Raw genomic sequence first — 24,811 nt, forward strand, 5'->3', positions numbered from 1 at the left:
TGCTGCCGTGAGCTGTGGTGTAGGTCGCAGATGCGGCTTGGATCTGGCGTGGCTGTGTCTGTGGTGTAGGCCGGCGGCTGCAGCTCCAATTCGACCCTTAGGCCTGGGAACCTCCATGTGCTGGGGTGCCACCCTAAAAAGACACACACACACACACAAAAACTATTTCTTTTTCCCTCTCAGAGCACAGAGTTAAATCTTCACAATACATGATCTTTCTCCAAAGGATATATACTCACCCATAAGCCTCCGAGTCAAAAAAAAAAAAAATTATTTTGCTAGCCAATCTGTTTCGGTATATACACGGTAAACCATCAAGACGCTTCACCTTAAGGAAATTTCAATTGGAATAACATTTACCTTTTCACCAAAGACCTACCTCAGTCGGCTGGTCGGCTGGCTGTGGGATCATAAGCTGATTGTGATGCTGCAGCACCGTCTTCAGGTAATCTAAAACGGTCTGGCAGGGCACTGGGCGGAAGAAATTGCAACGGTTACACATTAGCTACCCTGTGCCGAGAAAATAAAAAGCTTTAAGGTTTAAAAAGATTTTTGATGTGAACTTCTAAAAAAAAAAAAAAAGACTTATTTTCTAAAGGAAACAGAATCTTCTTTCATTTGACATCCGTAGTTATTTCAGTTTGTAAATATGGAGCAGATGCTACAGTTTGGGGAGAATTCTTAGGCTCAGCACAATTCACTGAAAACTTTTAAGTCAGTTTTACCCTAAGATAAATTTGGGTCAACAATAATGCTATCACACTGAAGAACTCACAGGAGACATGTCTTCTTTGACCCAAGTTGTAACACTGGCACTTTAAAAAACGGAAGTACTGAAAACTAATGTTTTACTGGTTTTGAATCAATAACACAAGAGAGAAAGAGTGTACATGGGGAGTTCCCATTGTGGCTCAGTGGTGATGAACCTGACTAGTATCCACGAGGTTTCAGGTTCAATCCCTGGCCCTGCTCAGTGGGTTAAGGATCCGGTGTTGCCGTGAGCTGTGGTGTAGGTCGCAGACATGGCTCAGATCCCATGTTGCTGCGGATGTGGTGTGGGCTGGCAGCTGCAGCTCGGACAGGACCCCCTAACCTGGGAATTTCCATATGCTCAGGTGCAGCCTTAAAAGATATATACATATATCTGAATCATTCTGTGTACAGCAGAAATTGGCACTACATTGTAAATCAATGATACTTTTTTCTTTTGGGGCCGCCCCATGGCATATAGAGTTCACAGATCAGGGATCAGATCTGAGCCACAGTTGCAACCTATGTCACACTGTGGCAACGACAGATCCTTAACCAACTGCGCCAGGCCAGGGACCGAAGCTGCATTCTGGCGTGCCAGACCCGCCACTGACCCCGTTGCGCCACAGTGGAACTCCCAGCTGTACTTTAAAAATTTTTTAATGATTTTAAGCAACTAAAAAAAAAAAAAAAATTGATGCTCATTTTTAGTGCCATTCATTCCTAGTTCTTCAGGAAAGAAGCAAGCCATGCAATTTAGACCTGCTTCCCGACAGGGACACCCCTGGCCACACAGTCCTTCCAGCGAGTGCCCCACTCCTCCCCTCCTCCAGAAACTCAACTGACCTGGTCCAATCCAGATTTGGCTATTATGTATCTCATTAACTGTTTTGCTGTTTTTTTGGTGAGGTGTAGTCTTATGGAATCACTGAATAACTACAATAATACTGAAATATGTAACCCAACAGAGAGCCTGACTTTTTTTTATACCATTGCTTAAATCTTAAGTCTTAAGATTTATATCAGAGCCCTTTCAGGAGTATTAATGAATTGCTTCTAAAGGTCTTGGTAGCTTAGTCAATAACCTGATAGAATTTTTGCCCACATGTGTCTTGGCTATGTGTTTTAAGATGTTTCTGTCACATTAAAAAAAATAATAAATATGGAACCTAAACCTTAAAGTATCACCACTGGGCCTTCTACACTTTGTTTCTCTCACCACTTTTTTTTTTTTTTTTTTTTTTAAGCAAACGGAAGTTATTATCTTTATCCACTGCTCATAACTCTGGGTTTTTTAGGTGGTATCACATTGTAACATAACAAATCAAAAACTACATTAATATCCTTTGAAGAATTTGAATGGTAAGAAGTAGAAGTAGGTTTGGATGTTTTTCTTCTTGCCAAAAAATACTTTCGCAAATAACATCCTTATGGACCTGTGTCATAGGCCACTGCTGTATAGTCATTTGAATATATTTTTCAAATTGAAGAAGCATTTTTGGGACAACCATAAAAGTCAACAGAAAGAAGGCATATGTATATCAGTTTGAAGTTGGACTCATTAAACCAAAATTTAATAAAACTTGTTAAGTACCTCTCATTTCACCATCCTATAAAAAGTCTGACTCACTTTAGAGCCCATCCTGATGAAACTAAACCCTGTGTTTTATTTACAATTCTGCCACACCTTGCTCAAATTCCTTTTTTTTTTTTTTTGGCCTTATCTGGGCCAGGGATGAATCTGCACCACAGCAGTAACCAGAGCCAAAGCTGTGGCAATGTTGGATCCTTAACCTGCTGAGTCACCAGGGAACTCCCTCAAATTCCTTTTAAGGGACCCACTTGCTGGAGAGGAGTTCTATGTCCCCACAGGCACTTTAACCCTGGATGTGGCTGAGTAGAGTCTGAATCACTGAGAGCCAGAAAAATCCCTTTTCTAAACCACATCATTTCTGCTAGGGTATGCAATGTTCAAAAAGTCTGAGCAAGTTAACTGAACGACAACCAACAATTTCCCACATTACTAGGGTTCTGTAAACAAACAAAAAGTCTAACTCACTTTACGATGCCATATTGAGTGAGACTGAATCTTCCGGCTATTGGTACCGATGACAGGAAGAAATTAGGAGACTTGAGAAGCTAATGGCGACAAGAAATAGGACTGCCCTGGAGTTCTGGCTTTTCACCAACTGTGTGGCCTTGGAACTCCACTTAACTTTTTTTTGTTGTTTTTTTTAGGACCGCACCTGCATCATATGTTAGTTCCCAGGCTAGGGGTCAAATCCGAGCTGTAGCTGCCAGCCTACACCACAGCTCACGGCAACACTGGATCCTTAACACACTGGGCGAGGCCAGGGATCAAACCTGTGTCCTCATGGATCACCAGTTGGATTCGTTACCACTGAGCCACGAAGGGAACTCTCCATTTAACTTCTGTGTCTAAGTCTCTTCTCCTCATTGCTGAGTCTAAGGATCCCAATGCAACTGTATATAATATGTCACTGCTTTGCCAAGTGACACGTGCGAGGTGTTATTCTGGATTTAGTTTGGAAGTTTTAATAACATTTATAAATACTCACTGACGGATTAGGATTTGAATGAAACTTCTCTTGATACTGTAACTCATATTTTACATATGCTTAGGGAAAAAATGTTTAAGTGAAGCACAAACATGTTTACAAAACTGAATATTCAACGTGACCTCAACCATGATAAAAATAATTACGTGCGTAGGGAAGCGACTGGAAAGAAATAAACCAAAGTGTTAATAATTACCAGTCATTATATTCTGGTCACAGGATTAGGGGAATTATTATTTCTATTTTTTATTATCCTTGTAAATCCAGTTTTAAAACATTTCTACAGCAGGCATGCATTGTAATAACTTAAAAGCTGTTTGAAGAGTGTCTATATGACCATTCTCTCCCCCTCCTTTGCTATATATGATCTTGCCTGTAGAGCCCTGGATGGGCTCGGACGCCGACTCTCCCATCTTTATACCCCAGTATTTAGGCAGCAGTGCTATCAGCTCTGAGCAAGGCCAGCTGATTTAAACACACTGGAAGAAATGGCATTTCCCGTGCATTTACTGAAGGCAAGTGGGGCCCGTGGGCTGATACTGGGGCACCCAGGCTGAAAGCCAGGCAGGATCGAGACAGGGCTCATATTATCCAGTTAAAACTGTAATAGCCAATGTCCTAGGCTCTCCGAGCACCGCCCTCCCTGCAGTCCCTCCCTGCTGAACTCCAGCCCCAATCCTTTCAAGGCAGAGACCTCCAGGCCCAGGGCGTGCCCCTGCTGTTATGGATGTGAAACCTCACTCCTAGCTGGGGTTCTTGGGTGAGTTGCCTGGATTTACACAGGGAAGTTGTAGAATCAAGTGAAATATTCTTTGCGGAAAAAAAAAAACCAAACAAACCCACAAACAGTCAGGAAAGTGGAGCTGGCTGATGAAAGGGGTAGAAAACATTCCTGCCCCACAGCTACACTGGGCTGCCTGCCCAGGAGGAGCAGGGGCACCTCCTGTCCTTCTGTTCTGTTAACCTACAGTTCTGTGGACACACTGCATCTTTTTTTTTTAGGGCTGCACCCACAGCACATGGAGGTTCCCAGGCTAGGGGTCCAATCGGAGCTACAGCTGCCAGCCCACACCACACCCACAGCAACACAGGATCCAAGCCACGTCTGTGACCTACACTGCAGCTCACGGCAATGCTGGATCCTTAACCCACTGAGTGAGGCTGGGGACCAAACCCTGGTCCTCACGGATACTAGTTGGGTTCCTTACCGCTGAGTGACAACGGAAGCTCCTACACTGTGGCATTTCTCAGTGAGCATGCATGCAGGACCCTCACTGGTGGGAAATCAAGGGCCAGGACTTCAGGTGAGGGTCTGCAGCCCAGGTCAGACTTTGTTCTTTCAAACTCCAAGGTAAGAAGTGAGGTCGGGGCAGGATCACAGGGAGCTCAGATGCCCCAGAGGCCTTCCCATCGATCTCCTCCTACATATTCTGAATTTTAAGCAAGTCCTTTTTGCTGATGGAAAAGCTACCGTCTCAGAACCCTGGGCAGGTTTCCTTTATTCAGGTAAGCATTCTGCAGAGGAAAATCAGGTGCTCCTGGTAGGTTTCACGAGAAAATAAATGAGGAATCAACAACTGCAGAAACTTCTATGAAAAGGAAGAGGGGACAAAAAGCTACCCAACATGTCCTAGTACCTACCCTGACCCTGATATTTGTAACTTTTCCTCTATGTAATAGCATTTTATTTCCTTCATTTTTTGCATTTCATTTATTTACTTTTGTCTTTTTGTCTTTTTTTTTTAGGGCCACACCAGCGGCATATGGTGGTTCCCAAGCTAGTGGTCCAATAGGAGCTGTAGCTGACGGGCTACACACAGCCACAGCAACGCGGAATCTGAGCCTCATCTGTGACCTACACCACAGCTCATGCCAACACCAGATCCTTAACTCACTGAGCAAGGCCAGGGAAGGAACCCATGCCCTCATGGATGCTAGCCGGGTTCGTTAACCACTGGGCCATGACGGGAACTCCTATTTTTTGCATTTTAGAGCTACATCCACAGCATAGGGAAGTTCCCAGGCTGAGGATCGAATCTGAGCTATAGCTGCTGGCCTATGTATACCACAGCCACAGCAACGTAGGATCCGAGCCACATATGACCTATACCACAGCCACGGCAATGCCGGATCCCTGACCTCCTAAGCAAGGCCAGAGATAGCAGTCGGGTTTGCTTCCACTGAGCCATGACGGGAACTCCTGTAACAGCACTTTAAAATGTTCATCAGACAATCCTGCAATGGGTTACAAATATCCCATCGGGTATCTAAGACACCTAGATGAATGAGCTCTCAAAACAAAGACTCCCCCCTGCCTACAGGACTTTTTTTGGGGGGGATTCTTTTTGTCGGGCCGCACCTGCAGCACATGGGGGTTCCCAGGCTAGGGGTCGAATCAGAGCTGTAGCCGCCGGCCTGCACCACAGCCACAGCAACTCAAGATCCGAGCAGCATCTGGCATCTGCGACCCACACCACAGCTCACGGCAATGCTGGATCCTTAACCCACTGAGCGAGGCCAGGGATCAAACCCGCAACCTCATGGTTCCTAGTCGGACTCGTTAGCCACTGAGCCACGATGGGAACTCCGAGGGCTTGTTTCATCACGGTCGGGATCTGTTAGTTGAACCCACACAGACAGCTTCTTTAACATGTTCTACGGTAACCCGGGGCTGTAACGGTTAACTGACAAAAAGGCGTGGGAAATGGTCCTGAGGTAATTCTTGCGTATTCTTTTCTTTCTTAATGTACTGAGTGGCACTCAGGAAGAGTGCGATGCTGGGAAAGTTGCTTAACCTCTCTTACCCTCTATTATCTGTAATGCAGGGATAATGACCCACCTCATACAGTTACTGTGAGGATTAAGTGCAATAACACATGCAGGGAGTTCTCACTGTGGTGCAGCGGAAATGAACCTGACTAGCATCCATGAGAATGCGGGTCCGATCCCTGGCCTCACTCAGTGAGTCAAGGATCTAGCATAAGCTGTGAGCTGTGGTATAGGTAGCAGATGTGACTCGGATCTGGCATTGCTGTGGCTGTGGCGGTAGCCCTGATTTGACCCCTAGCCTGGAAACTTCCATATGCTACAGGTGTGGCCCTAAAAAGCAAAAAAAAAAAAAAAAAAAAAAACAACTCCAAAACATGTAAAGCAGAAGGCACCTCTGTAAACACTGCCTTGTGTTATCTTAGAACTAGGAATGTGGTCAATTTCTCACAGAGGCCTCTTAACTGACTCTGCAGAGCTGGCTGTGTGTTGTCTGAGACACTGTTAGGTAAGGCTCTTCCAAGGAAAACTGCTCTGCTTCCGTTTTTGCCCATATTAAGGGTGCTAAGGTCTCAAGAACCTAATTTTCCCGGCAGATCACTGCCTTAACATCTTGATCAGTTTCTCTTCTTGCTCCTCAAGCATGATTTCATCTACCTTGCTATAAAATTGTTTTTAAAGATTCAAAACAAATCACATACGATTTTATAGGGAGCTTGAAATTATTTACTGTCTCTGACCGCCCTCCCATCTGTGTGTTTATATCACCTTTAAGTGTCCTGTTCGCATCATCTCTGTAAAGTATAAGCTCCTGGATTGTAAATGCCTGGAAGTAAACAATGAGCTTTAAGACTCCCTTAGCCTATAGGTGCAGTTATTCTCTCGATAAAGACGACGTCCTATCTCCGTGTTACAACAGAACACGCCTGCCACTGAATCGGGGATACAAGGATGACCCTGACCTGTCTCTGCCCTCAAGCACCTGACATGGCCTGCCTCTCCTTGTATCAGGGCACCAGGAGAGAGAGACACACACACAGAGTAAAAACTTGCCCCAATACTGACTTCAACCGAGTATGCATGATGTACTATAGAAAGTGGATAATTCTGCCTGAATCTGGGGGAGGGTGTTTGTTACAGAGGAGGGTGTCACCTGACCTGGGTACACAAGGATGAGTAGGAGTTTCTTGAGTGGGGAAAAACGAAGGTATGTCCTAGATTTGAAGAACAGCAGGAATTAAGACCAAAAGCAAGTGCTTGGCAGGTCAGGAATCACAAATTATCCAATGGGGCTGGAATACCAGGTCTAGGTGGGAACTGAGGGGCAAGTCTCCAAAAACAAACAGGAAGTGAAGGAGGTCACAGACCACACCGAGGGTGCTGGAATTTATTCCATGGACCATGTGACACCAGCAGAGGTTTTTCAGCAGTGGGTGACGCAGGGCTTTTCAGGTGGGGGAGCCTGGAGTTGAATGGGAGGAGCTGACTGGCTACTGCAAGAGTCCATGTTGTGAGACAGGCCTCGGTGAAAGCCTCGGGGAAAGAGAGGGGACCCCACACTGCTGAGTTTGGACGAAGTGGGCTTCAGAGGAGAGGAGATAGACCTGAAGCAGGGACAGAGATGCGTGGTGGATGGATCTCAGGTTCCCAAGCTGGGTAACTGATGAATGCCGACCTCTGTACAACGTAAGACTACCACCAATGACCTAGAGAACCACTTACGATGTTTGAGTTACCAGGCACAGGACCGTGTTCCTCTCATGTTTCTTAAAGGTGCTCTTTATTTATTTATTCATTTACCTTTTTAGGGCCACCCCTGTGGCATAAGGAGGTTCCCAGGCTACGGGTCGAATCGGAGCTGTAGCTGCTGGCCTACACCACAGCAACTCGGGATCCGAGCCGCATCTGCCACCTACACCATGGCTCACGGCAATGCCAGATCCTTAACACACTGAGTGAGGCCAGGGATCGAACCTGCATCCTCATGGATACTAGTCAGATTCATTACTGGTGAGCCACAATGAGAACTCCTACAGGTACTCTTTATTGGTGCTTTCCGGGAGACCTAACAAGCACCCAGTTGCTACTTAATGTGCTTAGCATTTCCAACACTGCAATGTTATTTTTTTTGTTGTTGTTGTTTTGTTGTTGTTGTTGTTGTTGTTGTTGCTATTTCTTGGGCCGCTCCCGCGGCATATGGAGGTTCCCAGGCTAGGGGTCTAATCAGAGCTGTAGCCACCGGCCTACGCCAGAGCCACAGCAATGCGGGATCTGAGCCGCGTCTGCAACCTACACCACAGCTCACGGCAACGCCGGATCGTTAACCCACTGAGCAAGGGCAGGGACCGAACCCGAAACCTCATGGTTCCTAGTTGGATTCGTTAACCACTGCGCCACGACAGGAACTCCTGCAATGTTATTAATCTCACTTTACAGAAAGGGGCAACTGAGCTTCAGAAGGATTAGGTGATTGCCAAAAACCAGAGCTAGCAAGTAGCAGGAGCCGAAATTCAAACCAGGTTTAACTCCAAAGCCATTTTCTTCAGCTCACATTGTACTGGCTCCCTCAGTCTCACAGCTACAGCAAGAGTTGGGATGACTTTTGCCAAATTCTCAGTGAAGTAACTGAACCTTTTATTCCCCTATTCCTATCACTTGCTCTTTTTTTTTACTCATCACTTATTTATCTCTCCATTCTCCTCAGAACCACCCCCTCTTTTGTCTTTTTAGGGCCGCACTGCGGCACGTGGAGGTTTCCAGGCTAGGGGTTGAATCAGAGCTGAAGCCATCAGCCCACACCAGAGCCACAGCAACATGGGATCCGAGCTGCATCTGTGACCCACACCACAGCTCATGGCAATGCCGGATCCTTAACCCACTGAACGAGGCCAGGGATCGAACCTGCGTCGTCATGGACACCGGTCAGATTTGTCTCCGCTGAGCCACGACGGGAACTCCAGAAGCCCCATGTTAATGTGACCAGCGGGTATATCAGTAGACCCGAGCCTTTCTCCACAGGCACTTCTGGGCAGGTGTGAGTGTGGAGCGGGTGGTGAGCCTAGGAGGACACTAGCACAGCCTCACTGCAGTCACTCCAAGGGCTTTTTGTTCGTGTAGAACTAGTTATCCAAACACTGACACTGATTTATCTTTTAAAAATCTTCTTCCTTAGAACATGACAATGGTAGACAGATGAGATCAGATCTGTGTCATTCAAGGTCGGTTCCCCAGTCTGTAGCCTCCTGAGTAAGTACAGTGGATCTTCATTATTTGCAGATTCTGTACCTCCAAATTTGCCTACTTGCTAAAATTAAAATGTTTTCTACCAGTCAAATCTGTATTCAGGGTGCTCTTGCGGTCCCTGGCAGACCTGGACAGGTCATTGAATCACACATTCCCAGCCGAGGTTGAACAAGGAAACACTCTGCCTGCCTGTTTCAGCCCTCATACGATAATAAGTGTTCTCTTCATGGTCTATTTAGTGCCACGGTTTTTGCATTTTTGTGCTTTTTTTGCTTGGTGATTTCACTGTTTAAAAGGGACCCCAAACGTAGAGCTGAAGTGCTGTCTACTGTTCCTGAGCGCAGGAAGGCTGTCATGTGTTTCACGGGAATATGCCTGTTAGATAAGCTTTGTTCAGGCGTGAGTCACAGTGCTGCTGGCCACAAATTCACTGTTTTTCTTTTCTTTTTAGTACCACACCCCAGCATATGGAGGTTCCCAGGCTATGGGTCGAATCAGAGCTGTAGCCACCAGCCTACGCCACAGCCACAGCCATGCATCTGAGCTGCATCTGCAACCTATACCTATACCACAGCTCATGGCAACACTGGATCCTTAACCCACGGAGCGAGGCCAGGGATCAAACCTGTGTTCTCATGGATACCAGTCACGATTCATTTCTGCTGAGCCATGACAGGAACTCCCCGTGAATTCAATGTTATCCAAACAACACCATATATTAAATAAGGCCTCTTTAAAAAGAAACATGCTCAAAATGAGACTATACATTGACTGGTTGATGACAATGTTGTGACCAGAGGCTCCTGGGAACAGAGCTCTACATTTCTCCCTCAGAGGAATGCCTTGCTGAGTCAGCGTTCAGCGTGATTTTACAGAACAGAACCACAGCTAATAATGAGGACTGCCTGTATTTTGAAGGTGGAAGAGGGTAGTAAACTAGTTTTGGAGTCAAGGGGCTTGGATTCTAATCCAAGGTCTGCCACAGACTTCCCCTGCCCAGGTTTTTTCTGGATATGGGGATATTAACTTTTGTTTGGAGTTATGAATGTATATGAAGATACACTGAGATGATCGTAAATATACTTTTTAAAAAGTAGAAAAGCCTTTCACAATATCAACAGTGAGTGATTTTCCCTGTATTTGCCACTTTGAAAATTTCAAGATATTCTTCATGGGTCCTAATTTTTTACTTTGGAAGTTTTTTTTTTTTTTAATTACATTTGTCTCTACAACCCACATTTTAATCGTATTTTAAAATCTCTGAACTTGGCGTTTAAAGGTAATTATGTGCAATTATGATTTGCAGTGTTTCTCTTCTTAGTGGAACATAAAATATTGGTGTGTCTTACATTCAATGGGGGCTTAGATTAGATGAAATATGGTATTTTTATATCCCTCCCCCGAGTTCTCTTCAGCTAGTGCTAAATGTAAGCTTTCTAAATAAATGCGACTACTCTAGCCTGACACCTTCTCCATTGAGAACTCTGCCAATCATTTTCCTTCTTTTAACAACCCCTCAGCTCTCTGCATTCCTCATCCAAATATCTCCCTTTTGCGACTTTTTTTCTTTTAACCTGTTTTCACTTTAAAAAAAATTTTAAACTTTTCAACAGATTTGCAAATTTCTAGGGTGATCATCTAATGCAAAAGAAAATGTGCTAATGCCATTTCCTTGGGATGACATATTTAATCGCCTACATCTGCAAGTAACTCTGGAAAGGAAGTTAGCGAGTACTTTCTAGAAGCTCTTTGCTTGCATGCAGTTGACAATCAATACAACTTGTTGAATGTTTCACAAGTAATACAATAAACAAAGGCCCTCCCCCTCCCCATTCGCTTTCCTTTCAGGAAGGTCTGTCACCTTCCGCTCCCCCTTTTATAGCCATCCAAGTGAAAATATTTTTTTCCTGTAAACTACGAGGCTCATTTCTTTTGAACTCTCAGTAGAAGAACTGCTCCCAGGTATGAATGCTTTCTTTCAGGGAAAAAAAGAAACAGGAATCTGAGAGTTGCTCAACGGTGTGACTGGAGAGAGGGAGGTGACAAGAACACTGTCTCGGCTCCAGACAACGGCAGGTGCCCTCGTCATCTTGGTACCCTTCCTCCCGCTGCTGACTGTTGTATGCTACTCTCCCCTTTGAACTCGTCCTTCCTGCTTGGCTATAAAGTGATCCTCTAACAGAAGGGCTAAAAGAAAGCCCTAGGTCTTCGCATGGAAGTGCACTGGCCTCTAGAGTAACAGAGGCCCCGCTGGGATCATTAGGAAGACGGACACGGATTGACCCCAAATCTCACGGCCAAGTTACTGCTTGCAAAAGGCTCATTACATGCAAAACCAGAGTATTTGCTGTACTCTTCTTCATATGAGTACCTAAACATAACAGACCCCCCCCCAACCCCGACCAAAGGCATAGCTCATAGGGTGTCAAAATGGATTCCTGGGTGATCACGCACAGTCTGATTTGGTGTTTGGCCCAAGATGCAGATTAGGACGTTAAGGCGGGAGGGCGGTGATTCAAGGTTTCCCATCTTGAGTAGCTCTTTCAACCTGACATCCAATACTAGGGTGTCTCTAGGTAATGAGTTAATAATAATCACAAACAGCTAACCCTTGCCTGCATTTCGCACTATTTTTTTCTATTTATAATTGAAAACCTGATTCTCCTCTATATAGCTGAGTTTCAGTATACGTGATTTAAAGCAGCCACGGCTCTCCACGCAGAATGGCGATGGGCTCAGCATAACAGAGGGGACTGTGTGCTGTCACAGTGATGACCATTAGCCTAATTTCAACAAGTGTCACTCAAGGTCTGACCATCAAGAGGACTCAAGACATGGCAGGCCTTCTGTCTTTCTGGGAAGCAGAGAAGGACAATGATTAGTGGCAGGGTAGCAGTAAGTTCTCTCTGACACAGACATTTCACCCGTACAGGCTCAGGAAACAGGAGGTGGAGTGAACCTCAAATTTGCTTGGTAGGTTTGCCAAGGACAGACAGCTCACCAAACACGTAGGATTAGGCATTAGGCAATAACACTCCAGACATCTGCGGCCCTGATCCTTGCTCTCTGAAACTCTTACCCGCCGTCCTGAAGCGCTGCTGTAAGGGTCTGAGGTTGGCTGCTCTCCCCTACTGAAAGAGGAGGAGTGGGTAGTAAGATGCAACATACTCAGGGGTAAAACTCATGGTTAATTGACCATCATTTCCACCGTGAACGTGGTGGAATCCCAGGGGGTCAGCCGCACCCATTTCTCTCTGGCTTGGAGACACCAGCAGCGCCCTGGTGCTCCTGGGTCCTGCCCAGTCTCTCCTGCAGGCAGAGCCCACGTGGCAGGGAACACACCAAGACTCTGCATCTGGCCCCACAGCTCAGACGCAACAATGGGGAATGGACTTCCTTCGCCTCTTGCCTCTCTCCCGTAAGACAATGGCACTCAGTCTAATTCCAAAATATCCTGAGCCAAATCTCAGCTCTATTTGGGGAATCCTTTTATTTAAATGTTTTTTTTATCACTTATTTATTCATTCATCTATCTATCTATCCATCCATTCAATTCTCTTGGGGTCGTACCCGCAGCATATGGGCATATGGAAGTTCCTGGGTCGAATCGGAGCTGCATCTGAGGCCTAAGCCACAGCCACAGCAACGCAGGACCCCAGCCACATCTATGGCCTACACTGCAGCTTGCGGCAACACTGGATCCTTAACCCACTGAGTGAGGCCAGGGATCAAACCCACATCCTCACGGATACTAGTCGTGTTCTGTACCTGTTGAGCCACCAGGGGAACTCTAGGGAATTCTTTGAAATGAAAGGACAGAAGGAAAATAAATTTCTGATCTGGCAATTCTAATAAACAAGCAACTGACTTTCTTCAACATTTCCTTCTTTTTACATGAGCTGCCAAACTGGGTGGTGCAAAGACACCTAGTTAGGAAAAGAACATAACTTCTATTTCTATTTATGAATCAGCCTTAAGAATTTTAAATGTTGATACCAGACCTATATAAATCACGACAAGTCCCTTTTACCTTAGCTTTCAATAATCTCAGTAAATACAATTAAACAATTATGTTAAGTAAAAAAAAATTTAAAGGGATTATGTATGTTTTATTTTGGACATAATACATTAGATGGTAATGAATATGTACACTGGCGAATACATGCTCAAAATTTTTTATCGATGGGCTGCATGAATAAAAAGGTCTTAACGTCTTTTATAAGGCAAGACATGTGGGAATGAACTCAAAGATATAGGTAAAATCAGGATCTTTCCCAAGAAGGAAGAAATGGCTTTGCAAACCAGAGACCACCTTGTCATAAAGATGACTTTCCTACTTGGCCGATCTAGTGTCCTTGAGAGGCAGGAAATGCCTCATGTTTAGCCAGGAGCACAAATAGTTTGGTACCCGCTTAACAACTGGTCTGTCTCTGAGCTATTCCTTTTTAGTTTACAGTTGCTTATCAACTTTAAGGGGGAGTATGCATGCTAAGAAGAGATGATGCCTATTGAAAATAAGAAAGGTGGGAAGTTAACCAGATAGAAGAAACTATTTGTTCAGCACTATGTGGGCCCTGCCTCTCTAGGTATCATTTCACTTTCATTTCTATCGCAGACCAGCAAAACACATATATCAAAGTCTCTACAAATACAAAAGTTATTTTAAAGGACTGAAGTCACTTTTTAAAGAAAACTCAAGCTTACAGCATCTGGTCTATTTCAATGTCATTACACTACATCTAGGAATCACTTTCATATCAATAGGTTTACTTTTTTTTTTTTTTTTTTTTTTTTTTTTTTAAAGCCACATCACGATTTCCCGTCGTGGCTCAGCAGAAGCGAATCCAACTAGGAACCATGAGGTTACGGGTTTGATCCCTGGCCTCACTCAGTGGGTTAAGGATCTGGAGTTGCTGTGAGCTGTGGTGTGGGTCGTGGATGCAGCTCAGATCCTGCATTGCTGTGGCCGTGGTGTAGGTCAGCAGCTGTAGTTCTGATTGGACCCCTAGCCTGGGAACCTCCATGTGCCGTGGGTATGGCCCTAATAAGAAAAGAAAAAAAAAAAAAAAGTTAAAAAAAAATTAAAGCCACACTAGCAGCATATGGAAGTCCCTGGGCCAGGGATGAATCTGGGCTGCAGCTATGACCTATGCCACAGATGGGGCAACCTTAATCCACAATGGGAGCTCCTCATTTTTTTTTTTTTTGTATTACTAGGGCCACATCTCTGGCATATGGTGGTTCTCAGGTATCGAACCTGCATCCTCATGGATACTAGTCGGGTTCGTTAACCACTGAGCCGCAACGGGAACTCCAGGAACTCTTCATCTTCAATAGGACTACAGCCTTCAGACCCACACCAAGCAGCCTGGCTTAAACACTGAACAGGCTAGTTGCTCATGCTAAAATGTGTTTGGGATTACTGGCAGGCTAAGATTGTGTACGCCCGTCTTCCCAACTTTCCTACATCACTGGCCAAAACAAACAACAAAAAGTCCTACAGGCATGCATATGTACGTGCAGATAGGACAACGAAAGGAATGAGTTTCAGGTGTCTTACGAGTCACAGGGCAGGGTACCTGGGATGCTCTCTAACTTTCTTCTGAGCTCTTCATTTTCTTGCTGCAGTGAAATCACTTCCTGCTCCAGCTCCTGGCATCGAGGACAGTAGCCCTCTTCTTCCTCCTCCTCTTCCTCCTCGGGCAGCGTGGAAGAGGACGGGTGACCGTGCGATTCGGACGTCGCTGGGGAGGTCCAGCCACCTAGTGTGTGCACGGGCGACGTTGACAGAGGATCCACATCTGCCAGGTGGCCATACTCACTGACCGAGGAGGTGTTTGGGGTCGCAAAGCTCCCCGAGAGCAGGTAGTTTTGTAGGGAGTCAGTGAACACCCTCAAGAAGGCAGAAGTTTGTTGTTTCCTTTGCATATATTGCATCTCTATGTCTACACTGTCTGAGGTCTGACTGTGGACCGCTTTGCCAACGGGACACTGCTCCTGTCTTTCGGTGTAACTTGAGCCTTCCTGCTTTACGCAAGAAATCATGGATTGAGCGTGGCTGGAGTCCAGAAGTTTTCCTCCACAATTTAAGAGGCTAAGGACTCGGCTGCACTGCTGAGCAAAGGCGTCCAAGATCATACGACTCTCTGAAACACACAAGAACACACATCAGAGGCTGACAGCGAAGTCCAGGGATACGTACGGTCTCCCATCTGGAGTTCCACTTTCAAAAATGTTGGAAACACAGATTTCCACTGTCTGGCACACACCAAGGTGACACGGCGAATCCACCTGCATAGGATACATGGCTTCCTGCTGCTCTGCGATGAATGGGGTGCCTGATGAGCCACCCCGACCCGACTCCAGCGGGCACCCCAGAGAGTCTCCCTCTTTGTGGCCCCGACTGGCCTGCAGGGGTCTGAATGTCACCTCTGGCTTCATTAATATCCTCGACTCTAATGAATCGCGCCAGCCCTGCAGACTCAATTCCTCATTGACAGGAGGGCTTACGGCAATCATTACTTCTATTTCTGGAGCGCCCTCGTGCCCTTGCTGTTCATCAGCTGAGACAATCCCTGCTGAGAGGACGCTGCTCCCAGACGCACCCCGGAGAAGAACGAGGGGTCTTTCTGAAGAGCTCACTTAAACATCTCAGGTAAACCGGGGGGGCGGGGGGTGGGCAAGAGGCAAATGACCCGCTCCAAAGCAAGACCGTGCCATCGGATATCTGTGTTCACGATTCTTTTACTTTACCTGCTCACTTAGATTTCTCGTCAAGGCCAGTGTTGAGCCTGATCTGTATGAGCATCACTGAAAAGCAGTGGTGCTTCTGAGAGCTTCTCCCATCAAATCACCAAGTCTCCCAAATGGCACGTGCCAGAGCGCGCCAGTTAGGTCCCCACAAATCTATTCTAAAGCACAGTGGCTGTCAATCCGCCCAGAGAAAACAATCAGTTCACTTCAGAAAGAAAGAAAGAAAACCCTAATATTGTGAAAATGTGGTTTAATGCTGTCAGTCTAAGGGTCTTGAGAATTCACCCTAAATGTAGGCGGACATTCTCTCCTTTCTGGACCACTCAGAACGGGTTTTTTATGAATTCCCAGAGGGAGATACTTCAGGGCTTACACAGAGGTGTGAGAGTGGGTCCCATTTCCTCTCCCCCCAAAGAGAACAATGACAACAAACAAAATACTGTAGATTTTAGATGCCAATGTCTGTCGTTCAGGAGAGAAATGCAGCTAGCCACTCTGGAAATGTCAACTAGTTGTATTTTTTGAAGGGAAAAAAATAAAACTTTAGAAATGAAAACGGTGGGATCTTCAAGGCCTTTTATGAGGACAACAAACCAGAACAGTCTTGATTAAGCAGTCAATTTCTCAGAGTTCCCGCTGTGGCGTAACGGGATTGGTGGTGCCTTGGGAGCGCTGGGACGCAGGTTTGATCCCCAGCGCAGTGGGTTAAGGATCCAGCACTGCCGAAGCTGCAGATCTGATCCCTGTCCTGGGAATTCCATATACCTCAGGGCGGCCAAAAAAGAAAGGAAAAAAAAAAAAAAAAGAAAAGAAATCAATTTTTCTAGAAAATCCAGGATGATGACCAACAAAACCAACCCTTCAGCAACCTCCATGCAGTACCTCACGCTCTATTGTGTGTTTTTCTTTCTATTCTTCCTGAAGTAACTTAAGATGTCAGGGGAAGGAGGTACAGGTCTCTCTCTTTTTTGAACTTTTTAATAAGAATTTAAATAAAGCCCAGAGCATAAAGGAAGCACCCCTTACATCTCCCAAATCCATTAAATGCTACCATTCCTAAATCCCATCATTCCTAAATCCCTCAGAAAAAATGACAAGTTAGTACCCGGAGGGCAGTTCTCTTCAGTTCAGGAGAGGCTTATAGACTCTGTATTCCATGGGTGGCCTGGGGTTTGAGGACCAAGACAGCATCACAAGAAATTTTCACTGAATACACACGGGGACTCTTGTGCATAAATAGAGCATCTTCGCTTATAGCTTTTATACTCTTATCCTGAGTCCCACAAATATTACACTCACACCTGTTTTTTACAGGATGATTCTGCCTGGTGAAGAAAGAACCAGATGCCAGGGACAGTTTCAGGCTAGAGATGACTGAAGGGCTGGGAACTTGGCTGAAGTAACAGCCAAGATAAAGTCGGCTTGCTACCTTGGAGAAAAAGGGGTGTGCAGATGGGCAGTATCCTCCACAGACGGAACACTGCCAGTGACAATGTCTGCCCCCAGCCAGGTGGAACGGAAGAACTGACCTCATGGTTTAAACCAAAACTTAATGGAAAAAGACTTCAAATAGTTGGGGATTATGGAGGAGTTCCCGTCGTGGTGCAGCGGAAACGAATCTGACTAGGAACCATGAGGTTGTGGATTCGATCCCTGGCCATACTCACTGGGTTAAGGTTCCGGCGTTGCTGTGAGCTGTGGTGTAGGCTGGCAGCTGTAGTTCCGACTGGACCCCTAGCCTGGGAACCTCTATATGCCTTGGGTGCGGCCCTAAAAAAAACAACAAACACACAAACAAACAAACAACAACAACAAATAGTTGGGTATTATATTTTACAATGACCAAGAAACCAAATGAACAGTTGAGCCATGCAAGTGAGGAGGTTTAAGATGTTGCCCTCTCATTTCGTCTGTGTTTTTGTTCTCTTAATAGTAAAATTAAAGGACAGTATTGATTGGGAATTCTCAATTCCAGCTCAGTAGCAGTTTTCATTCATTTAATCCTATAATCCCATTCTAGACCTGAAGTTGTAGTTACTGTTTGCATTTTAATCAGCATAGTCCCAACTGAACGGCCCATACATCTTTAACATAACCTTGATGGAAGGAAGAAAATATGAAAGGAAAAACCAAAATAAATTAGCCTAGAAAAAACTGCTCGATATAGCTGTCTCATGTCCAAAGGAGCTCAGCTGTTTTGATTATTTTGATAAATCATATTAGGGTATAGATTTTAAGGGGAAAAAAATCTGACTTAGGGACAAGCATGATTTATTTTCTTAATTGAAGGATAAACTTGTAATATGCCGAGAAAAAAATCATTATGTAATACACCACATTATGAAGATAATGTATTCAAGTACACTCAGAATATCAGAGAATAGTTACTACAATCATAAAACAGTTCTTGCCTGCTGTTTTTTCAAATGCTTCATTCTGAATTTGTTCTCAGAATTGATATCTGTAAAAAATAGCAATGTAACCCTTAAAGTAGAATTCTCTTCCTTTCAGTATCTTAAAATATGTGAATAGTATTTTACATTGATACATTGAAGGGTGTGATGAAAAATATGACTATTATACTTGGTGGAAAACAGCAAATTTGTTCCATTTAATATATATTGCAGCCAGCAATACTTCAGCTTTCCAGACAGATTATAATTAGAAATGCAAGGACTGTGCAATGCCCATTATCGCTAAGAAATGGAGAAAAGTTCTGTTTTCATATGAACACAACTGAATGGCCACTGATCCAAGATTCTTAACTGGCAAAGTGTGAACATGTATTTTGCATTTTTTAAAACTTTTTCCTCCTAGTTACAGAATGCTCCACTCCAATGATGCAGGGAAGTAGAAAGTCAACAGTTTACCAAGAGGCTTTAAAATAGCTTCCTTTATCTGTAACTTGTCTAAAACTAAACACCATAAAATGTTAATAAATCACAATCCCAAAACACCCTAAAATGACATCTCTCTAATTTATTGTGCTTTATTGTGTGATCAATAAAGGAGATAATATCAGGTTGCAAACTGTGCTTAGTCTGATTCCTGAATCTGAACGCATTATTATTTTTATTATTTTGCTTTTTAGGGCCGTACCCAAGGCATACGGAGGTTCCCAGGCTAGGGGTCCAATCGGAGCTGTAGTGCCACAGCCATAGCAAGGCCAGATCTGAGCTGCACCTGCAACCTACACCAGAGCTCACAGCAATGCGGATCCTTAACCCACTGAGCAAGGCCAAGAATCAAACCCAAAACCTCATGGTTCCTAGTCAGATTTGTTTCCACTGAGCCACAATGAGAACCCCTTTTTTCTAAAAAAATTTTTTTTAATTAAAAAATTCACTTCTACAAATTCTTCAGAATTTAAGTGGTTTAATCCATTCTAAATCTGATAAGCAAAGAGGGATTGGGAACTCAGCGATGAAACACAGGCTCCCTACTTTAACATCCTTTTTTGTAGGTAAAGCCTTGCATGGAATTTGCCCATCACAGCATATCCCCAAGAGTATTCTGTTTCTATGAAGGAGATCATAGTAGCCAAGATTAGTGATAACCTTTTGATTTTAGCCCAGTGAAGGGCGAAATATATTAATATTAAAAATGTAGAAGCAGAAAAATATTTTTGTGACCCGCGCTATCATGTATCCATATATTATATCTACCAAAAGGATTTCCAACTAGTTCAAAATAGATAATTTCCTTAAAGTATTAATACAACTTCTTTTTACGAGAGGACTTTGCAGCATAGAAAATAGAAGTTAAAAAATGAAAGCCTCTTTGGAAGCCATCACCCCTGCCTTAAATCAATGAACTACTGTCTGACTTAAAAAAAAAAAAAAAAAAGCCATCCAATTTTTTTTCCTAATGGCAAACATCAACACAGCAAAACAGGATGCAATTTTTCTAAATAAATAAATCAATGATGTGTCAAAAATTAACAGATGAGTTAATATACTCGGTGCTATCAAAACCAGATGGTGCTTCCTAATATTCATCCTGCTCAGTCAATCCCTGAATATTTTCTGGACCATCGGTATATAAAATAGGATGCTGCTATTTGTGATGGCAAACAAAAGCAATCATGCCTGCCAAGCACATACTATAACAGGCAGCATTTCAGCTCTGCTAGACAGAAAGTAATTAGAATGCTTTTAATGTCCAAAAGAATGATGCTGATAGGCTGCCACAGATGTGTAGATTTATGAATATTTATATGGTGGTTTATAGCTGACACTTTTATCAGTTGAAGAAGATAAAATATCTGCCTGACTCAAAAGCTTGACAGTCAGGTTAATAAAATCTCATTAAAGAGAATGACCTATGCAATTATATAGGATTTATTGTAATTCATTTTTGATTGTACTCTGCTTAAAGATGCAATTTCCCATTTCCTGATGCCAAATTTAGGCTGCATATCAAGATCTACGTGGGTTTTAACTCTAAGCCTCCCACAGAGGAAAAATATGCTTTTAGAACCATAGTATATTACCCCTTTTAAGAAAAATTATACTCTTCAGGAGATTTTATAAGAATCTTGAAAAAAAATCTATTTTTAATCATGTATTTCTCCTCTCAATAGTTTATGGCCCTTAATGGCAAATAAGATTCACTTCAACCCTTTCATCTTTTCACTGCATTTACTCTGGACCCTCAGTTATCTCTCTTCCATCCTTGATTCATTTCATCACATCCATGTTTTGACTATTTTCAGTTTACCAGGTGGCCTGAGATGTTGCAGTAACAGTGTTGTGAGGGTGCAACAAGCAAATCACCACCCCCACCCCACCCATGACGCTGAAATGGCTATCTGTGCACACACGCTTATTGGTTCAAAGTGGAACCACTAGCTCCTCAAAGAGCCAATCAGCTCTTCAGGTGACTGTCCCTCTGATGGCCACTCACATCACTGTGTCTGTTAAGAGATGGCTTTGCCCCTAATGATTAATATTATGATCACAACTCATGATGTCTAGTACTATGATCTTTTTTTTTTTTTTTTTTTTTTTTTTTTTTTTTGCCCCTGACCATTTTCCTCACTGCCAAGAAGAAACCTATCATTCAATTCCCGTCTTTCCAACAAGCATGTGGCATCCTGTCTTTGGTGCCATCAAGTTTACCTCCCTATGACCTCTCTTTAAAATAAAAAGCAGCAGCAGCACTGAAAATAAAAGGAAGTAAGAAATACAGAGAGCTTGAGGGGTATCAGCAAACTCCTTTTCACTCTTTAAGATTCAGTAATTTGATTTCTACCTGGGGACAGAGATAAAAACCAAACAGGACATTAGAAGAAACACAGAAAGAGAACATTCAAAACAAGATAAGAAGGAAAAAAAACAACAAAAACTCCTTATGGATGAAAGAGCAGGGGAACTGCCAGCGTAGAAGGGACCATGGAAAGGACAGCATGTGACTGGTGCAAAAAAAAGGAAGTACACGAAAAAGAGCAGGAAAAAGCAAAGTTAAAAAGTATGGGTGAAAATGAAAATGAGAGGGGGTAGATTTACACTGTATTTTAAAAAAGTAAAAGACTGAAAGACAGTCCACAAAGATTGAAAGGAGAAAGCAAGGGCAAGATTAAAGGCGGAACTGGGCAGATAAAAAGTGGGGGAAAACCCAATAACATGGTGACACTGAGGTCGTGCAAAGGAGTAAGCGAAGGATGGAATATGGGAAAAGGACTCAAACTTCGGAACAAGGTAAGAATAAGGGGAGATAGAGCTGAGCTGCAAAATTAACAAGGAACAAACAAGAAGCAGTACATCAAAGTAGAATCCAAACCCAGAAAGAACACAAATCTCAGTAAGGGGGGGAGGGAGAACAGAAGAAAAATGAGGAAACTGGACATAGGCTAGCCTAACAATGAATGCAAAAAACACAGCAGAATTTAAAAACAGAAAAAAAAAAACCACACCCCACAAACGATAGGAACATCCACACAAGAACCCTGCTCAAAGCCCTCCAACATCCCCAAATCAGTGAGAGATGTGACAGAACAAGTCTTCACTATAACCTGTAATTAGATTTTCTTTCTCAAAACCAATCCTTCATGTGTCAAAATATTGACAAACAACAGAACATGAGCTTAAGCATCTATAACTCATTTCAAGACAATGCTCATATTTTCATTAGAAAAAAAAAAAAAGCCTTGGACTCACTGATTTGCAGGATTTGGGGGGGCGGGGGTTGCTCCAAGTGCCATAAAAGGCCTGAGCCGGAACTTTTAGTTCTGGGGAGCGGGATAAACAAGACTGCGCGTCCTCAGGGAGCAGAGAGCAAGCACCCTTGGGTTCAGGCCCTGGACTGCGGGCCTCTCCACCTGCCGGCCTCCCTCCCCGCAGCCGGGCACGAGAGCCGGCTTTCCCCAAGAGTCTCGTACCCTGGGCTGGATGCTCCCCGAAAAGCATTTCTGCGGGGCCGTGCCCGGGATATTCTGGAGGCTCGGAACCCCGCGGTGCATCTGAGCCCGCCCGGCGTGGGGCGTGGGGGGTGCCGGCGGGTGGGCACCAGAGCTCCCCGGGCTGGGGGGAGGGGCGGGAGGTCTCGGTCTCGACCTCCAGGGCGAGCGCCAGTTCCACCCGCGTGGCAGGCGTCCAGGAGCCCCGCGTCTTACACCCATGGGCTAGGACTCCAGGGTGGGAGGGGAGAGAGGGGCAGAGGGCGAGGCAGAGACTCCGCGCGCACGAGAAACACAGCGCACAGAAAAAGAAGAGAAACAGCCTTTTGTCGAGGGGACCGCGACAGAGGGAGGGAGAAAAGGGACCAGAGGGCAAAGGAGGAGGAAAAACAAATGGAGGAGAAAAAGCTATAAAGGAAGAAGTAAAAGGAAAAAGTGAAGCAGCAGAAGGGAAAGGGAGGGCGTCCCCGCGAGCCGCCAGAGTAGCTGCCGCTGTCACTCCAGGGTGTCCCGTCCCCACTCCCGGCCCGCGGATCCCGCGCCAGGCTATATATCCCGGCCACCGGCCGCCGCGATTCCTGAGCGCCAAGCAGGAGGCGAGAGCTGCGGAGACACCTGTTAAGAGGCGCGCACGCCGTCGGAAGCCCGGGACGCGGCGGCGGAGGCGGGGAACCTTCCAGAAGTTGCTGCCGGCCCGTGCAGACCTGGGGGTGCGCTCAGACTCCGGGATTCTCCCTCGGCCGCGGGCGCGCGCCCCCCCACTTTTCCTCACGCCCTTCTCTTTGGGCCCAGCGCGCCGGAGGGTGTCCGCGGTCCCCGGCTTCTCCTTCGCGGGTCCCACTCCTCCCCCCCAGACGTGGCGGGGCGGAAAGTTGAGCCCAAGAGTTGGTACCTGCGCTGAGCTCCAGGCTGGCGCCGTCGCCGCCCGCGCTGCTGCTGCCCGCGGCGGCCGCCGGGCCCGAGCCGTACCTGACGACGGCGGCGAAAGAAGAGGAAGATGAGGCGGCGGGGGCCGCCGGCGGCGGCGGCGCTGAAGTCCTCAGGTGGCCCTGGGACGCGGCGGGCGTGCAAGACGGAGACGACGACGAGGCGGCAGCGGCGGCCCGGCCGGGCCCGGGGGGGTAAGAGCTCTGCGCCTGGAACTGCTGCGGCGGTGGCGGCGGCGGCTCGCTGCTGCTGATGGAGCCGGCGGCGTGCGGCGCGAAGGGCGGCGGGGGCGGCCGCACGTGCGGGAGCTCCACTAGGGTGGGTCGCTCGTAGCGCTTGGCCAGCGCCGGTCTCTTGCTGGGGAACGTCTTGAGGACGCTGTAGGGGCCGCGCTGCTTGTAGATTTTGGGGACGCTGGGCCCCTCCTCCGCCGGCTGCATCTCCTCCTCCATCCTGCGCCTCGGGGCTGGTCCCCGGTTGCACGCCCCCTCCGCGCCGCGCGCCGGGATCCGAGGATGCCTCCGCCGCCCGCCCGCCGGCTCTGCCCGGGTGCACGCGTGTGGGAGGGTGGGTGTCTGTGCCGTGGCCGCCGTCGCCGCCGCCACTGCCGCCTGTCGCGAAGGCTGGCATCGCCGAGCCCCTGCGCGGGGGGCTGCCGCCCGAGCGCTGATTGACAGGCTGCCTCGCCAATGCCTGGAGGGAGAAAGGAGGTAAAGAGCAAGTGTTTAGGGTAATATCTGCTAATGATAATGGGGGCGGGGGCGGGGCCTGGCGCCGCCGCTGCCGCTCGCGTGGTCGCCCAGCCGGGTGTGCGCCTCCGACGCGGGAGGGAAGGGATGAGCCGAGACCTGGAGGGCTTCCTGGAAACAGCGCGAGGTTCCGGCCGGGACGAGACTCCCGAGCCCCAGACGTGCACGAGAGGCTCCTGCTGCTGTGGGCGGGGTCCAGTTTTAGAAAGGAGCACTAGGCGCCGCCTGCGTGACCCCAAAACTCTCGAGGTTGCACTGAGGGGGCTGGTAGTAGTTGGGGCGGGGCAGGGTAGCTAGAGTGCTAGTGTGCTTTGGGAAGATATTACAGCCTGTTCTGCAGAAAAGAACATCTTGAAGGTCTTGACTCAGGTCACTGCGTGTTGTTTGCGTGCTCAGGGGTTTCTGCCTGTACCCAGCTCGTGGCCTTCTGACCTCATGCTGCCCTAAGAACACACAAAGCATAGGACGTTCACATTATTTCATTCGTTCCCTGTAGGGGCCCTGAGAGGGCATCACGGAATCAGCTTCTCCATTCTACAGATGAGAAAACCAAGACCCTTTGAGGAAGTTGCCGAAAGTCAGATACTTAAGAGTGTGTGGCTGACCTGTGCAGTTGTACCCAGATATTCCATTTCTCACTTCTCTGT

General features: G+C 46.2%; 1 protein-coding gene across 2 annotated transcripts in view; it reads right to left on the bottom strand.

Annotated features, from left to right (window-relative positions):
- BEND4 (BEN domain containing 4) overlaps positions 1 to 24,430 on the bottom strand; it is a 40,344-nt gene extending 15,914 nt beyond the window's left edge. The window contains exons 1-4 of one of the 2 annotated variants that reach the window (XM_013978637.3): positions 24,264 to 24,430; positions 23,381 to 24,108; positions 14,918 to 15,484; positions 380 to 471 (exon numbers count right to left, since the gene is read on the bottom strand). In XM_013978637.3, coding sequence (XP_013834091.2) covers positions 380 to 471; positions 14,918 to 15,484; positions 23,381 to 23,867 — 1,146 coding nt within the window. In that variant the 5' untranslated portion in view covers positions 23,868 to 24,108; positions 24,264 to 24,430. The remainder of the gene's footprint in view (positions 1 to 379; positions 472 to 14,917; positions 15,485 to 23,380; positions 24,109 to 24,263) is intronic. The other variant, XM_003128942.6, reaches the window with a different exon arrangement.
- Between the last annotated feature and the right edge of the window lie 381 nt (positions 24,431 to 24,811).

This window comes from Sus scrofa, chromosome 8 (genome assembly GCF_054392235.1).
Source record: "Sus scrofa isolate SSC_HxYL_T2T_F1_AM1 chromosome 8, Sscrofa_HxYL_maternal_Yorkshire_Landrace_v2.0, whole genome shotgun sequence".
Lineage (NCBI taxonomy): Eukaryota > Metazoa > Chordata > Mammalia > Artiodactyla > Suidae > Sus > Sus scrofa.